At 36.4% G+C, this 17,123-nt stretch overlaps 1 protein-coding gene across 10 annotated transcripts in view; it reads right to left on the bottom strand.

The window, feature by feature from the left end:
* Window positions 1-8,340: 8,340 nt before the first annotated feature.
* NFAT5 (nuclear factor of activated T cells 5) overlaps window positions 8,341-17,123 on the bottom strand; it is a 203,285-nt gene continuing 194,502 nt past the window's right edge. For all 10 annotated transcript variants that reach the window (XM_059905178.1, XM_059905179.1, XM_059905185.1 and 7 more), the window contains 4 exons: window positions 15,776-15,924; window positions 12,457-14,959; window positions 11,559-11,802; window positions 8,341-11,109 (listed from right to left, as the gene is read on the bottom strand). In XM_059905178.1, coding sequence (XP_059761161.1) covers window positions 11,567-11,802; window positions 12,457-14,959; window positions 15,776-15,924 — 2,888 coding nt within the window. In that variant the 3' untranslated portion in view covers window positions 8,341-11,109; window positions 11,559-11,566. The remainder of the gene's footprint in view (window positions 11,110-11,558; window positions 11,803-12,456; window positions 14,960-15,775; window positions 15,925-17,123) is intronic.

Genomic DNA, 17,123 nt, shown 5'->3' with positions numbered 1-17,123 from the left:
TGACAAGCTAGGCAACAAATGCTTTGGATCAAAGTGATAGCAATAGATGTATTGAGAAGTGGTTGGATTCTGGAAGTATTTCAAAGGTCAGAGTAACAGGATTTGATGATGGATTGGATCAAGGTCAAAAAACAAACCAACCAACCCTCAAAGGTATTTTGGCTTAAACAATTGGAAGAACGGAGATTCCATTTGCTCAGATGGGGAAGAATCTGGAAAGAGTACTGGCAGCAGAAGTTGGGAGTGGGAAGGGGAGAATCAAAATTTCACTTCAGACATGTTATTTCTGAGATGCCTGTTAAGACTGTCAAGTAGATAATTCGATAATAGGAACCTGGAGTTAAAGAACTTATGGCTGGAGATATACATTTGGAAATTTTCAACACATAATCTATTAAAGCAACCTGACTGGATGAGCGCACCTAAAAATTGAGTTATGATAGAGAAGAGATCTGATGATTGACTTCTAGGGTTCTCCAATGTTAGTAGGTCAAGAAGACGAGAATGGAAAAGGCCAGTGAAGCAGGAGAGATGAGTGCGGTGTCCTGAAAGCCAAGTGAAGAAAGTGTTTCAAAGAGTGTCATATACTGTTGATAAACTGAGTGAAACAGCCCTCAGAATTGACTTTTGGGTGGCCATTGGTGATGCTGATGAGCTATTTCAGTAGAGCAGGGTGATAAAACCTGATTGGAATGGGTTCAAGAGGATGAATGAAAGGAGAGAAAGTGGAAATAGTATGTATGGGGGATGTGTGGTCAAAGAAAATTGTTTCATATTTTTAAGAGATGAGGGACATTACAGAAAATTTATATACCAGTGGGTATGACTCAGAGAGAAAGGTTTTGATGCTGGAGAAAGAGGACAATTATATATGTATACGTATAACTGAATCACTTTGCTGTACACCTGAAACTAACACAACATAAAATCAACTATAATCCAATATAAAATAAAAATTAAATTAAAAATTAAAAAAAGAAAGAGGACAATCAAAGGAACAGGAGCATGTATTTGAAAAAGCAAAAGGATATGGATCCAGTGCACCAGAGGCAGAAGAGCAAAGTAGCAACAGGACTGGTACACTTATTAGGCACATAGCTCCTGTGTGCCAGGAACTAAGCAGTTTTACACTGATTAATTTACTTAATTCTTGTAACAACCCTAAGAGGATCATTCATTTTTCTTTCCACTTTATAAATAAAGAAATTGAGGAATGGAGAGGTTAAACAGTAGGTATAGGAGCCAGAACTTCACCCAAGCAGGCAAACTCAAGAGCCTATGCTTTTGGACTTCCCTGGCGGCGCAGTGGTTAAGAATCCGCCTGCCAATGCAGGGGACACGGGTTCGAGCCCTGGTCCAGGAAGATCCCACATGCCTCGGAACAACTAAGGCCGTGTGCCACAACTACTGAGCCTGCGCTCTAGAGCCCCCAAGCCACAACTACTGAGCCCATGCGCCCTAGAGCCCGCGTGCCTAGAGCCCGTGATCCGCAACGAGAAGCCACCACAATGAGAAGCCCGCGCACCACAATGAAGAGTAGCGCCCGCTCGCCGCAACTAGAGAAAGCCCGCGCGCAGCAACTTAGACCCAACGCAGCCAAAAGTAAATAAATTTATTTAAAAAAAAAAAAGAGCCTATGCTTTAAATACTATACAGGCAGGGACAATGACAACATGAAATAGAGCACAAGAGTAGTAATCAATTGTCTTCCTGAGAGAAAGACCATTAAGTGTTGCTGTCGAGAAACTATAGCTTCTTTTATACTTCCAGAGTCCCTCTGTGTCCTGAGCAGGGATAAATGATGTTCGGTTCTTTTACAGGCCTAATTATATGGCTGCTGAGAATTGTCTGCTCCTCACAAGATAATACAGCAGGACTCTTACCAGCTTGGAGTAAAGCAGGACAGCTATCTCCCTTGTTCTGCACACTGTAACTTAAATTATGTAACCCAGGATTGCATCAGCCTTTCCGGCAGCCACTCATATGCAGTCCCATTTTCGGATCAGTCTTTTGCCCACATACGCTGTTTTTTGGACCCCAGTACTTTTGATATTTATACTTATTTAATTTCATTTGGTTTTTTTTTTTTTTAAATAAATTTATTTATTTATTTTTGGCTGCATTGGGTCTTCGTTGCTATGCGCGAGCTTTCTCTAGTTGCGGTGAGCGGGGGCTACTCTTCATTGCGGTGCGCGGGCTTCTCGTTGCGGTGGCTTCTCGTTGCGGTGGCTTCTCTTGTTGCGGAGCACGGGCTCTAGGCGCGCGGGCTGCAGTAGTTGTGGCACGAGGGCTTAGCTGCTCCGCGGCATGTGGGATCTTCCCGGACCAGGGCTCGAACCCGTGTCCCCTGCATTGCAGGTGAATTCCTAACCACTGCTCCACCAGGGAAGCCCAATTTCATTTGGTTATTACTCCTTTCCAGTGCTGCTGAAGTCAATAAATGCCAAAAGACAACTTTTAAACATATTTAGAACAATGGCAGCATTGTTGTCACTTTAAACTCCTAAAGTGACAATTCATTTAGATATATACATTTGGATGTGTTAAAAAATTCAGTCACTTTCACAGAATCAACAGACACTGTCTATATTTGATAAGAAGGTATAAGCATACTGTTTAAAGCAGTGCTTCTGAAGCTTCAGTTATTTACATATCACATACATGATATTCATGTATCACCTGTATTAGTATTTATTTAGTATTTGTCTTTGACTCACATTTCCCCACAGTCTAGTAAGTAGACACATTATATATTTTTCTAATGTACATCCAAACCTTATATATATATGTTTAAAAATAATGTTTACCCATGTATCACCTGAAATCATTTTGGGTACCACTAGTGATATATATACCACATTCTGATATATATAGATGTAAATTACTTACAGAAAAATAAAAAGAGATTGCCTCTGGATGTGGGACTGAGGGCTGGAGAGACTTGGTTTTCATCAAAAGTACCTCCATAATACAAGATTTGTCACCACACGTATATATTGTTTTACTAAACATGAAACATTTAAACTAAGTAAAACAAATAAAAATTCTATTACACTAAGTCACTTGGTACACTGCCTGGTACAATGTAACTATTCAAAAATATTTCTATATTTCATACCTTTTCCTACTGATTTTTTAAGTTCAATCACATACTCATGTCGCTCAAAACTGACATTCACGGATATGACTTCATTCATAAAATCTGAGGAAAAAAGACAGTTAACTACTACAAAATGAAAACTTTCAATGTTTTATTTTTGACTGCAGCTGTTTACAGAAATATAGTTGCAAGTATACAAATGTTCCAATAGAAGCAAAATATCTTTTTAATATTTAACAAGTTATCACAGATAGCTAAAAACATAGATGCAAATGAAATTCCCTCAGAGAATAAACTGAAAATATCTGGTGTCAGTGCTCTGAAATCCCAACTATGAAAGCCATATACACAAAAATGTAACCCTTACTTACATCATTGCAGGACAATGGAAGAAGGCAGTTCAGTGGTTGATCAGTGTGCTCAAGCAAATAAAATTAAATTAAAAAATTAAATGGCAGAATGGTAGCTAAACCACTTGAGAACAGGTTAATAACATAACTGTAGTATATTCATTAAAAGACTAAGTAAAAGAAATGAATGAAACAGTAAAAATTGTCAAAAAAAAGTAATAAATACTTGGAGCTTATCAATTCAGTGTAAGGGAACAAGGTGAGCAGATACATTCATTAGATCGAAGGAAATTAGCTCAGTATCACTGGAATCAGTTTGTCGCTATGAAAGTCATAAACACTTCCATGCAGGACAGTTCTTTATTGGACACAGTCTGATTCCAAAGCCACTCTCAAACATCTGAGATGTGTGTGTGTGTGTGTGTGTGTGTGTGTGTGTGTGTGTGTGTGCGCGCTGTCCTGAGGTTCGTTAGCTAAAATAATAATAATAATAATAATACAAACTATTTCAAATCAGGCAAGTCACTTCTGGAAAAAACAAAAAACAAAACAGGGTGATACGGTTAAACACAGAGCCTTTAAAGGAAATATTACAAGAACAGAATTGTGGTATGGTATAATGCTTTGGATATACAAATACAGTATGCAATAAAGTGGGGAAGAGGGGAAGGGTAACAAGAAAGGAGGAATGTAGCTAGAGCATCTCCCAACAGCTTGCCTATGTATTTCCAGCACCAAAGTTTGCAGAGTAAGCCACTTGTATTTCCACCGCTAGTTTTAAGCAAAGACAGGAGTGGTGATTTTCATAAAGTGAGTATACAATTATTTTCATTTTGAAATGTTCACTATTCTTACATGAGTTTATTAATTGGTGGTTTGTAAACACCAACAATTACGGAGGTACTGAATTATACAGGGAGATTAAAATGAATGAATAAATCTACTCATCTTATGGTTAGTTTACATTTAACAGGATGCATATAACTGGGAAGGGAGAAATGCTCAAATTAAATAATACAGTGTCTTGTTTAACATCTTGTCTGAAGCATAAGTTACAAGGATAGTTATATTTCTAGTGCATCAATTCTCATACAAAGCAAGCTATATTAAAAGAAGATTTATCTATTAAAAAAAGAAATTAAATAAGGTGCTTTGTTGATCTGGCTAGCTATGTTGTTTAATAGCTCAGATACAAATGTAAATGTAAGGAATGACAAATAATTTTGTTCTGAGAGTTGGTCTAGCTGGGCCAAAATTGTGGTCTGCTGGTAAAGTAAGAGGCAATGAAAAGAAAGCTTTTATTATCACTGCCCACAATGTATCCATTTTATGGATAAACAGGAGACTTTAGCACCCGTCAATTGTATTAGCTACTTAACTGTCATAATAGTTAAAATAAACACAGAACATTGCACCTATATATTTAAATCAGTCATTTAATGTAAACTTTTTAGTAAGTGGTATGAAAATGCCAAACTAAGTTAACTGAATTATCAATAACTAGACTAATTGTGTATGTACATAAAATATACTGTATTTCTATAGGCAGTACTGAGAATAAATTATCATTGCCAATAAATGATTATAGATAACCAGGTTAAACTGAATTTACATTAAAAACAATGTATAACTGTGTCTGTGTGAGTGGGAAAAAAAAGCCCTTTCTAGATCTTACTGTATACAGTTTACACCAGTGGTTCTCAAACTTTAGCATGTATCAGAATCACCTGAAGGGCTTGTTAAAAAACAGATTGCTGAGTCCCACTCCAGAGTTTCTGATTCACTATGTCTGGGATAAGGCCCAAGATTTTGCATTTTTAACTAGTTCCCAGGTGATACGGATGTTGGCTGGTGGGCTGAGGACCACACTTTGAGAACCATTGGTTTATACATCCTATATATGTAGAAAACTATATACTATAATGCTATTAATATGAAACAAAAAATATAGGAAGAGGGCTGGTTTTAATTAACTCTCAAACATATAATTAGAAAGCTGAACATTTTAATGTTTCTAAAATGATTTTCTGAAGTGTAATAATTTCCCCTTATAGTCAGTTACATTTCAAAGTCTTAAGTCCTACTATACATTTTAGAGAATATTCCCATAACATACCAAGTTGGCTATCCAAAATAAAAAGGGACATAAATATTCTAAACAGTTAAGATATACTCATCAAGAAGGAATCATCACTATACAGCATTCCTGACTTCTTTGGAATGATTAAAGTGCATAATATCATTAGGGTATCGAGAATATTGCATAAAGGTTTGCAGTCTTTAGTGCCACTAACAGTCATGGAAATACTCACATGGGGAAAGCAACTCTATCCCTAAGCTACTACTCTCCTGACCTGTTTGTTGCTGATGGCTCTTTCTTCAGGCACCACCACTATGGTAAGGAGCTGGAACATAGGCAAAATTAACAAAAAACAGAGGGATACTCAATCCAACTGTATTTGGCTGCAAGGAATTATTTTAGTTCTGGAGGGACTCAGATACAACTTCATTTCCTTTGACACTACTTTTCATAGGCAGATTTCTAAAGTTCTGATGGACAAGAAGTACACTATAATGAATTATTTGACTCCGTATGGTTAGAAAAATTGACCTTACTAAGCTTTACCTAAACTATGTGTTAGTGATTTATTTTCACCCATCTTATAATAAAGATCAGAGAAGGTGCTTCAAACACTTCCTCTCTGAAATATAACTGTCCACATTTGTGTACATAGTCTCACATATAGTAAAATTTTCGATAGCATTCAGATAAGACCTATTATTAGTTGGTCAAGATGAAGACAAATTTAGCTAATTTCTATAAAGGCTAAATAGTATAATTTTGTGATCTTTTACGTAGCCTCCTTCAAAGAAACAATTCTAGTTATGTATCTTTTCTGTTCCTCTTATGCCAAAGGGCGTTAGAAAGTTATGAAGTTGTTTCTATTGTGATCAAGAATGGAGAAAAGAATGACTAAATAGAAAAAATGAAAGTTGAGACTATTAAAGGCATTTGCTATGTGTTTTTGGCAACAATGAAAAATGAAATTACAAGAAAGGGGCACTAACATGGTAAAAAGGCACTTTTCCATAAGCATTTAATCTAGATATAAAATATTAATTTAAAAAAATTTCCTGAAAGAGAAAGTGGAGTAAAAATAGAATTTTATTAATAAATGAGGCTAGAATGACACGAAAACAAATGGGGATTAAAGAAGTAATTAGAGTACTGGGACAATTCACAAATGATATTCTAGGTATTATTCTGATATTTACTACAGTATGAACATTATCTTCATGATATAGCTCTAGTGACACAAATAAGCAGAGAAGAAAACCTTTTTTTAATACATGTTGTGAGATTCTAAAGCTGATGAACTATATACAGTCTCTCTCTCTCTCATTAAGGCTCTCCATATAACCAAAGGCATGCAGATATAATGTGGCTGTCTTGGTTAGGGATGAAGCCTGTGGTCATGAAGCAGAGTAAAGCTAAAAGGTCTCATATAATTTTCAATTAATTAGAAAAAAATCAACTGGAAAACAGATACTAGAACAGAAATTCTCACCAGAAAGATGAAACATTCTCAAATTACTCCTGGTGAATATTTATAAACCATGCTGAATTTGAGATTTTGATTATTAAAGCATTTAATTTCTGGTCTATAATTGTTGATGCATCTAAACAGATTTCACTTTTCCAAAATAAGCATCTATAATGGCTTAAATGGTCAAAAGGAATTATTATCTTAGTTCTGGAGGGACTCAAATATAACTTCTTTTCTCATTCCCTTTGACACAATTTTTCCTCGGCAGATTAACTGAGGTTCTGATGGGCAAGAAATGCACTATAATGAAATTCCCAACTACAGCATATATAGTATTACAAAAAAAAGAAAGGAAGGAAGGTCCCTCATTAATACTGCTTCTATAATAAACAAAGCCCTTTAAAAACCTGTTCTAGGGAGACTGGCGAGAACAGATTTGCATTGGTTAGATAACAACATGATACTCTATTTGTAATTAGAGTAAGGTAACATGATAAAGCTCAGAAGCAAAATATGACTTCTAATTATTTTCTCCCATGTTGGTGTGGATATATAATGGAATGACAATAAGGAATAAAACACACACACACACACACACGCACACTCATGCAGACACACAGGTAAGCTCCAAGCATTAATGTGAGTTGCTAAAAGCAAGAACAATTGAATGTAACAATAAAAAGGAATAAAATGTGGTTTATAGTTTATTTAGGTCCTTCTGCCGTAAGTAAATTTAATAAATTGTTGTTTCCAAGGCCTCTGTTGGCTCATGGAGTCTCTCCTATATGTAGATAGAACTTGTAACAGTAATCTTGAAACTGCATTATTAGCACAAGTATCAACCACTGACCACTAAGCTAACTCTTCAATAAGAAGACGAACACTTTTTGTAACCAAATAGTATGTTCTGAATGCTATACTTAACATTGACCTTTTAGGGGTAAGGAACACTTAACAATGTAAAAAAAAAAAATCCATCATTATTGAATAAGAATATGGTATCTTAGCACAGCCCTTGTACAAATAACCACAAAACTTATGAAAATAAAAATTGGGTTTTCTGCCTCCATCCAATCAAACCACTACAGTTCAGGTGTATGTTCTGTTCTAAACTTAGATATTATAAAACAGAAAATTGGTCCCTGGTGACTTGGCATTGGCAATCAGCATTTTACAATGATAAACTTCTTGCTAAATAACAGAAGTCAGCACCCAAGCCAGACTTCTTGCCACCACTTTATCCATACAGCAGTGTTAACATTCTAACTGGAACTTGATGAACAAATAGACTTCCTGAGTCTCCTGTATAATCTCTTGGGAAAAAATTCAGAAAACTCAGAAATAAACTTACAGCATTTTATTTCTATTTCTTATTTTTATACCAGTGGATAAGCTTACTGACATGAGTCAACCCTCTGCAGTTAAGAGTTTTACATTTTAAAACTGAAGCACTGGATTGTGTGGTCCTTCTCATACCCTGAACTATACTGGGTAAATTTTCCTGATGGGGTGGGGAGAGAGAGATATATTGAGGAAAATGCTTTTGGTTTAGAGAATTTATAAAGTAGCTCTGGATATTACAAGATGGGGAAAATGTTATTAAAATTCCAAACATGGGGTTTTTTTTAGTGTCTTTATAAATAAAAGGCATAGAATACAGAAAGCCAATTAATAATAACAATAACAACAATAATAAAATATTAAATATATAGTGAGCAAAGACTGAATGGCTCATTCTTGTGAAACTCCACTTGACACAACTGCCTGGATGGGTTTCCTTACTCTAACGTTTTGCTGAGTGAAAGATCCAGCGAACACACAGTGAGCTGCCTTTAGCCCACTAATCACATCAAGGAACCGCCTGATGGAATGGCCACAGATGAAAAGGTCATTTGTTTCAAAAGATACTTAAATACTCAATAGAGACATAACAAACCCCCCCTCACTTTTATCAGACGCCACGTTGTGGTAGAACATCAGACAAACTCACAAATTTACCACAAAAATGTGTGGCAAAAAAAGAATAGTTTATATATATGTATATATATAAATTTCTATATTTATGCCAATGTACTCACTCAGTACAAATAGCAAAATAGTATACCATTTCCTAAATACAAAATATAGCTTTCCAAAAAAATGAAACACACATTAGATATAAACCATCCAAAACTTGAACGATTGAAAACTGTATTCAAAATTAAATGACCCAGAGTAGGTCTCTTTCTGAAAAGTTCCCTTCATATCGGCAAGAAGCCTGTACTACTGAAAACATAATTCAATGCCTCTCAATCAGAGAGAGAAAGAAAGGGTTGGGGGTGGAGGGAAGAATAAATGAGAACAAAGAGAAAAAACAAATTAAAGAAGAGCACAAAGAACCACGGAAGACCATCACAAAAAGGGGGAAAAATCTGACTGTATAAACAAAACCAACACCACAATTCCACAAAGTTCAGCTAAATGTATTGGATAGAAAAAATAAAAATAAAAAACAGAATTGTAGCCTTCAACAAACAATTAACAGGCTATTTTTTTGTACACTTAAAAAATAAATGAAACGGACAAGAATGCCAAAACATCTTATCTACATATAGAAGCCACACACAATTTGGCCTTAAACTGTATTAACAGCTTTCTACATGCCAGAAGGAGAGTAAGACATAAGCATGTGTCCAGACAACAGGTTGTAGAGAGAAGCAGGCATCCCATGGGTGGTGAGAACACCCAAATCTGTATAACTAATGCTACAACTGCAAGTTCTGGAGTGTGTTATTTTGCTCTCTATAGATGTAACACAAATTAATTCTTCATATTAAGTCAATGATATGACCCTGTAAAGCCTAAGGCTTGTGGGAACCATCAGATAAGTGACCACTTCAAACTGTAAAGCACTGAGGTGACAAGTGAGTTACACTCACTGCAGCTCAGGGAGAAGTGATGTTTCAAGAAATTTTAGTTTGTGTTTTTTTTTCAGATTAACATTTATACTGTTTCCTATTAGAGGGAAAAATTTGAAGACTTCAGAACAGCACCGTTCATGGAAAAAAAATGCATTGTTTCTTGTTTCTCAGGAGTCAGCTCCCTTCATTCTTGAAAGGATACCCCCCGGCCTGTGCTGCAGGAGTTGCTGGGTTACCCCAGATCAAAGTGGTCTTTTCATTTAAGTTACTACAGGATCACAAAGCTAGTAGTATATTACTAATTGTCTAAAATAAAGTGAAGAAGAGGAGAAGAATAGTATCGCTGAACATAAAAAGGGAATACCAGTTCAAGACTGGGATAAGAAGAAAACAGACTTGAATTACTCTGTCAGTTTTAACTATTGTAGGAGGATATCAGAACATAATTTACCATATATTATCCCCTTCATTTTTAAATAGAGCAAGATGTTTATATTTTTCTACGCACAGTTATGGCTAAAACCCTTAACAGAAACACAGAGAATTAACAACTCTCTGAAAAATAAAATCAATAGCATTCCAGCTGTTCCCAGTTTGTAAGTGTGTTGTCTGTGATAAAGAGTCCTCTTATCTGTGTAGAGCTCTTAATACAGCTTACCTGTCAGAATGTTACCCCCTCAGTTTCTCTATTAAAAACTGAATAAAGATTGCTTCACTTTGGCCAATAGCTGTGCTTTTTATATTGAAAAATCACAGCCTAAGTTATGATTTGAACTTTCCTTTTTCAAAAGCCACTACTTGACTAAATGCAGGAAAGAAAATCTGAATGAAGAACAAAAGTAAACATGAAACATGAATTATTTTCTAATAGCAATAATAACTGAGTGATCCAGCTTATCAATTTAAACTGTATTTTTAAAGAAATAATGCCTAGGAAAATAGCAACAATTAATTCTGTCAGCTGGAAACTCAAATAGATTCTCAGTCATCACTGTTATTAGGAATATAAAATAAAAAGATGTTAACAATGGTGGTTAATCACTGCAATAGGCAGCAAAGGTGTGCTCTTTTGCAGTCAGAGTAAAATCCATCCATTTATTCAATCACAGTTTTTCATATTTTGTTTTCTTTTTAAAGTAACAGTTCAATAATCCTCATGGAATCACAAGATCTCAGGGTATCTTGAAATCAGGATTTTCTTCATGGAATTTCTAAAAAAAAGAAGAAGTTTAATATAACTCAATAGGGAGGGAAAGCCTTTACAAAGTTCCCGTAGCCCTGAATGATCCCAAAGTATATTAAAGTACTACAAATGATACTTTATCATATTTATACTGTCAGACTTTTCAGATTCAATATTTATTTCCTGAGGAATAGAGATATGAGACATAATTATATCTGATATATAGTACATTCATCAGATGTTCTGTCATTCCAAGGAAAAGAAGCTTAGAGCCAGAAGGAATGCCCAGTATTAACAATATGACCTAAGCTATCATTCAGAGTAATTTATTTAGGGTAAAAAAGTACCATCTTGTGAGAAAGCCATATTTTAAAAGATCAGAGTCCTAACAGTGTTATTACTTAACTCAAATCTGCTAAGAATAATAAAATTTATTGATGCTTTTCAATAAGAAAGAAGCCAAAATGCAATACTCACATATCCAGTTAAAAGGAGCCAGTTAAGTTGTTCCCTTGGTTTTGCAATGAAACAAGCAAATCAATCTTTTCAATGTTCTGATTGGTGTTTATAGAGGATGCCAGTGGAGAATTCTCTGGCATTTGCTGAGAAAGAAGTGTTGTCACAGGTGGCTGGCCCTCGTTTTGTGGTTGGCCTGGCTGACTTATGGCCATCAACTGATCTGGCAATGTAGCTGGTCCAGAAGTTAAAAGCTGACTACAGTCTGCAGAGATATTTAAAATAGAGAAGCTACCTGATTAGTTATTTTCTGTTAAGATTCATAAGAAGGTATTTATTAGTGGCTGGGGTAAATTCATTACTGTGTTTGCTCATTATAGAGTTAAAAGCGAGGCACCTGACAGCCTCCAAAAAGGTTTTCATTGAACAGTAGTAGAATTCATCCTAGGTTTCCTCTAAGCAGTATAAAAATACAACAATGCTTAGTTATCACCATAAGTCCTATATAATTTCCTTGCTATATAAACATTTAAAGAAACATGGTTTTCTACCTCACTGGAAACTACTTACTTTAATTGGCTGAAAAATTTTCTGTCATTCTTACTTTATTTTCCTTTCAAGTTTATATCTTAAAATGGCAAACACATCCATTTATATATGTTACCACATTTAATCCTTCCAATATCCTTTTCAAGTATGTAATATTACCACCACTTTAGATGTGGAAATTGAGGCTCATGCAGGTCAAATATCCTGTCTAAGGTCTCAGTCTGTAAGTGGTATAGCTGGGATTTGAACTCAATGCTAACTACAATCCGTGCTCTTAAAACCACTATGTTGTGCTTTCTTCTAGTAATAATAATGTGACCATTTCGACCAATAACATTTAAGAAATGAGAAATTAGAAAGAGTTTCTTACTATTTTGAATGCCAAATAAGAACATTCCTGAAGTCTGCTGAGAAGAGCCAGGAGAATTTTGTAGTTGGTTCATTGTGCCTCCTGTAGTGTTGTGAAATAAAGTAGCCTGTGGTTGAGGTGAAGATGTGGCTCCTTGGATTCCAGGCATGTTGTTCTGAGGGGAATAAAGGGGAGACTGTTGCATGTCTTGTTGGTTTATACTGTTCTGCAATGCAGACATGGATGCTGGAGAAAGGAAGAGTGTTACTTGCTGCTCTTGAGAACTGGGTGACCCTTGGACCAACTGAATCTGAGGAGAGCTATGGAACAAGGAGGTCTGTGATGATTCGGACTGGGCAGGACCTGGGTTCTGAAGTGAGGAAACTGTGGGCTGGTTCTGAAATTGCATGGGCTGCTGTTCTTGATTCATTGGGGCCATATTATTTTGTTGATGAAAAATTGACTGGTTCTGCTGCTCTTGATTAGCCATTGGATTTTGACTTGGGTTGAATATCATGTTTGGTGGTGGCTGCTTCTGAGATGCCATTGGAGCCATGGTATTCTGATTGCTGAATAAAATGCTCTGCTGTTGCTGCTGCTGTTGCTGCTGTTGCTGCTGCTGCTGCTGCTGCTGCTCCTGGGATGCAGAGTTACTCTGGATGGCGACCATTGAGTGCTGTGTCTGGAAGATTGTTCCTTGTTGGTTTTGAGGCATTGGATTAGGAGGAAGGGAGCCCAGGGAAACCTGAGGCTGAAATAGACCTTGCTGGGAGGGTTGTGCCTGTTCTTGGGAAAGCATAGGGGTCTGGATGTGTGATATTGGAGCCTGCTGTTGGAATGCAGCTTGCTGCTCAGTGTTTGATGTTGACTGAAGTGGAGAAATTGAATTCTGAGCTGCAAAAAATGAAATCTGTTCTTCTTGGGCTACTGTGTTAGTTTGAAGATTATTCATTGGACTCTGGGAAAGAAATATGTTGGCTGACTGCTGGTCTTGAGGAACAGAAGATCCCTGTAGCACAGCCATGGTATTTTGAGAGTGAAACATTGGAGGCTGCATTTGTTCAGAGGAGGTTGTAGAAGTCTGACTGTGGACAATAGGACTTGGACTATGAAAAATAGAACCTTGAGTTTCCTGGGAAAGGTTCTGAGCATCAGCAATAGGATTCTGAGGATGAAAGAGTTGAGCCTGTGAATGAGAAGACTGCTGCAAAAAATTCCCTGATTGGAGTGACATCATCTCATTACCTTGCTGGAATAAACCATTACCTTGCTGCTGGGTACCATTATTTTGAACGCTTATCATACTTTTCGTAGATGAAAAAAGGTTAACTTGAGGTTGACTGTCCCCACTATGTTGCATTTGGACCATGGTCTGAAAGACACTGTTCTGAATCTGTTTTGCTTGTGCTCCAGTTTCTTCTCCATCTGCTGAACTTGATGTCTGAAACATGGTAGTGCCAGGAGTTGCAACCTGCTGTGTGGTGGTTGTAGCAGTTTCATTACCAGAAACTGCAGGAGGAGAAGAAAACAATTCACATTGCATTTGCATGTCCTCATTGGCTGATAACGCACTCATCATATGAGAAGTCTGCTGGTAAACTGGAGACTGCTGAAGGTTTCCACTTGCTGAAGCAGTTGAAGGAAATAGCTCTGACTGAATCTGGGCAGCTGCCTGGCAGATACTCTGTTGCATCTCTATCACCATTGCAGCTGATGATTCCATCACTTGCTGTTGCTGTTGTTGCTGTTGTTGATTAGATAATGTGTTTTCATTCTGTGGGTGAACACTTTCAGCTCTTCCAGCTATTAAATTATCTGGTCTGGTATGGACTGCTGGCTCTGTTGAGGAAAACATTCCAGGGCTTACGCTATTTTGAATTTGACTGACTTGTTGAAAAATGTCTGCACTAAGCTGTTCTTGAACATTCTCATTACCATCTGGAGCAGAAAATAAAACTGAAGATAACTGTTGTTGTGCCTCTAAAACTTGTTGGACCAAGTCAACATTTCCATTGCTGCCACTAGTAGTACTGCCTGTAAAACTTCCTGCCTGCAGCTGTTGAATTGTATTCTGTAGCTGCTGACTCACACTATTTGGTGATGGGAAAATATTTGATGAAATCTGCTGCTGTAAAGTCTGTGCTTGTTCTTGTAGTGGTGACTGCTGCTGTTGCTGTGATGCCTCAGTCAGGTGTGACAAATTAACCACTGTACCATCTGACTGTAATACCTCTCTAGACTGAGTTTCTCTTGTCTGAAACTGTGTAGCCTGCTGCAGTAGTGCATCACTGTTGGGCAGCTGACTAGAAGCAGAAACTGCTGGAAAGGTACCAGGCTGTGAAATGTCCTGTGTTTGGATAGTTGTCAGGGTCTCTGGGTTGTATGCCTTGGGCTGAATCTGTTGTTGCTTTTCGTTTTCAGAAGGTAAGTGGGAAGATGATGATGATGATGAAAAAGACCCATTTCCTGCTATGTTAGAGATATTTTCTAATGTTTGTTGAGTGGATCCAACTGTCTTTGTAGTCTAAAAAATAAAAATCGCCAAATAACATGTACATATAAATATTAAATGAGCTCATATGATACTTCAAAAATTATTATTATTATAAAAACATATGCAGGGCCAATTTTCCCCTCTATATTATTATTTGGACAACAGGTGTAAGACTGTGATTCTCAGTGATAACATTATGTCTTACTGTCATCAGGATTTTTAAATAAGTATTATAAGCAAAGATAGTCAAACAAGTAGAAGTAGAAGAATAATCAGCTGCTGGAGAGTAAGAACACAATAATTCTATGGCTCATGAATTAATAGCCAATTTAAAAATATCTCCATTTGTGGATCACTGGTAACATTATTGGGAGGGGGGAACAAAGGAAAAATGGAAAAGGAGTTATAGGAAAAGACTGGTGGAGAACAGGAAATAAAATGTCTGTAGTTTTGAAAATGCTAAAACCAGTACTTTCATTAATACCACACATCACAAAGGTCTAGCTAATGTATTAATTCCTCCCTTGTCAAAAATGTATATTGGCGTATAGCTGATTCACTTTGTGATACAGCAGAAACTAACACACCATTGTAAAGCAATTATACTCCAATAAAGATGTTAAAAAAAAATGTACATTGGAAGTTGCTTTGCAGGCTATTTTATTTGAATATAAAAATCATTACTCTGCAAAGCAAAATTCATTAAGTGAATCCGAAGAGAAACAGATATAAAAGAAATAGGAGAAGTAAAAAGCATAAATATGGGGAAAAGAAATCAAACTACTCAAAATACAGCAATTTTTATATTTGAGGTTAACATGTGGGGCACTAGTCAATGCAGCTCACCTTAAAAATAGGGGAAGATCTTTTCTCTGCTGTTACTTCCATTGGAGTAACATCTTCACTCTTAATCACACTGCTTGATATGAGTGGAGTGATCAGAGCATTAGGAAGAATATTTACCTTATCTAAGTTACATCCAGCAGTTTTCATTGCTGCACACACATCAAAAAAAGAAAGAAACGTTTAAAATCACTGAAATCATCAACTATTTCATTCTACTGTGTGTTGACATTAGTCATGATTTAAACGTCTATTTTTTGATGCTATGATGGTAGCATGAGATACAAAACTGGTGTATCAAAATGTGCCCTTTTTTTTTTTTTTTCTTGGTCATGCTGCGCGGCATGTGGGATCTTAGTTCCCTGACCAGGGATTGAACCCAGGCCCCTTGGCAGTGAGAGCACGGAGTCCTAACCACTGGACCACCAGGGAATTCTCTGCCTTCCCTCTTTTTAAGTAGCAGTGCCCTGAGGACTCCTGGTAAGAGCCTGAGACTATGAGTTAAATATCAACAACTGAGCATTTCAGTTATCAAGTGATACTCCCCAGCACCCTTCCAAGGTGCCCTGAATTAATACACTGCTTAACATGACCATCATATATTATAGGATACAGCTTGGAAATCTCCAGGAGGTTCAAGCTACTCAATTACAACTGTTATGTTCTCCTCTTACTATCTGGCTGCCTGGCAGTATAAAGCCAAACTTTTTAAAGGCCATAGAATTGTCTGAACATTTCTTTCCTCAACAAAACTCAAGCTTCTCATTAAAAGATGCCACCAATTAACCAAACAGATTTCACTTTTCTAAATTAATGTCTTAGAAAACTTGAATTTGCCAAGTTGACACATGAACACATTTCTCTTTTAGATAGTACTTAAACTTCTGAAAAGAAAAAATTTTAAGTCCTATTTTAGGTTTTGCTTTTGGAAATTTAATTGATACCAATTAAATTTCCAAAGCAAAACCAGCAAGTATTTTTCTACTTCCATTTTCAGAAGTAGTTATAGATTAACAACCAAGGAAAGGCAATACATAGCAGATAGGTAAGTTCTACCACTTCATTATAACTATTTTTCCCCCTTGATGCTCTTTCTTCTTTTTTGTCTATTGAAGCCTGCCATTGGCACTTAGTGGAGCATACTGATAATCACTAATGGCAGTCTTCTAAATTGAACACATAGCCAAATTCTGATCTAAAAGTTTACCACTACTTTGAGACCCTGTGTAAAGAAATATAGATTCCCCAGAAGGCTCAGCTGTTAAACTTCTTTTTCTATTGAATTATAATTAACATACAATATTATATTAGCCTTAGGTATACAACATAGTGATTTGATATTTTTATACAT

The sequence above is a fragment of the Balaenoptera ricei genome, chromosome 19 (assembly GCF_028023285.1).
Source record: "Balaenoptera ricei isolate mBalRic1 chromosome 19, mBalRic1.hap2, whole genome shotgun sequence".
Classification (NCBI taxonomy): domain Eukaryota; kingdom Metazoa; phylum Chordata; class Mammalia; order Artiodactyla; family Balaenopteridae; genus Balaenoptera; species Balaenoptera ricei.
This window is presented reverse-complemented; position numbering and strand designations above follow the sequence as displayed.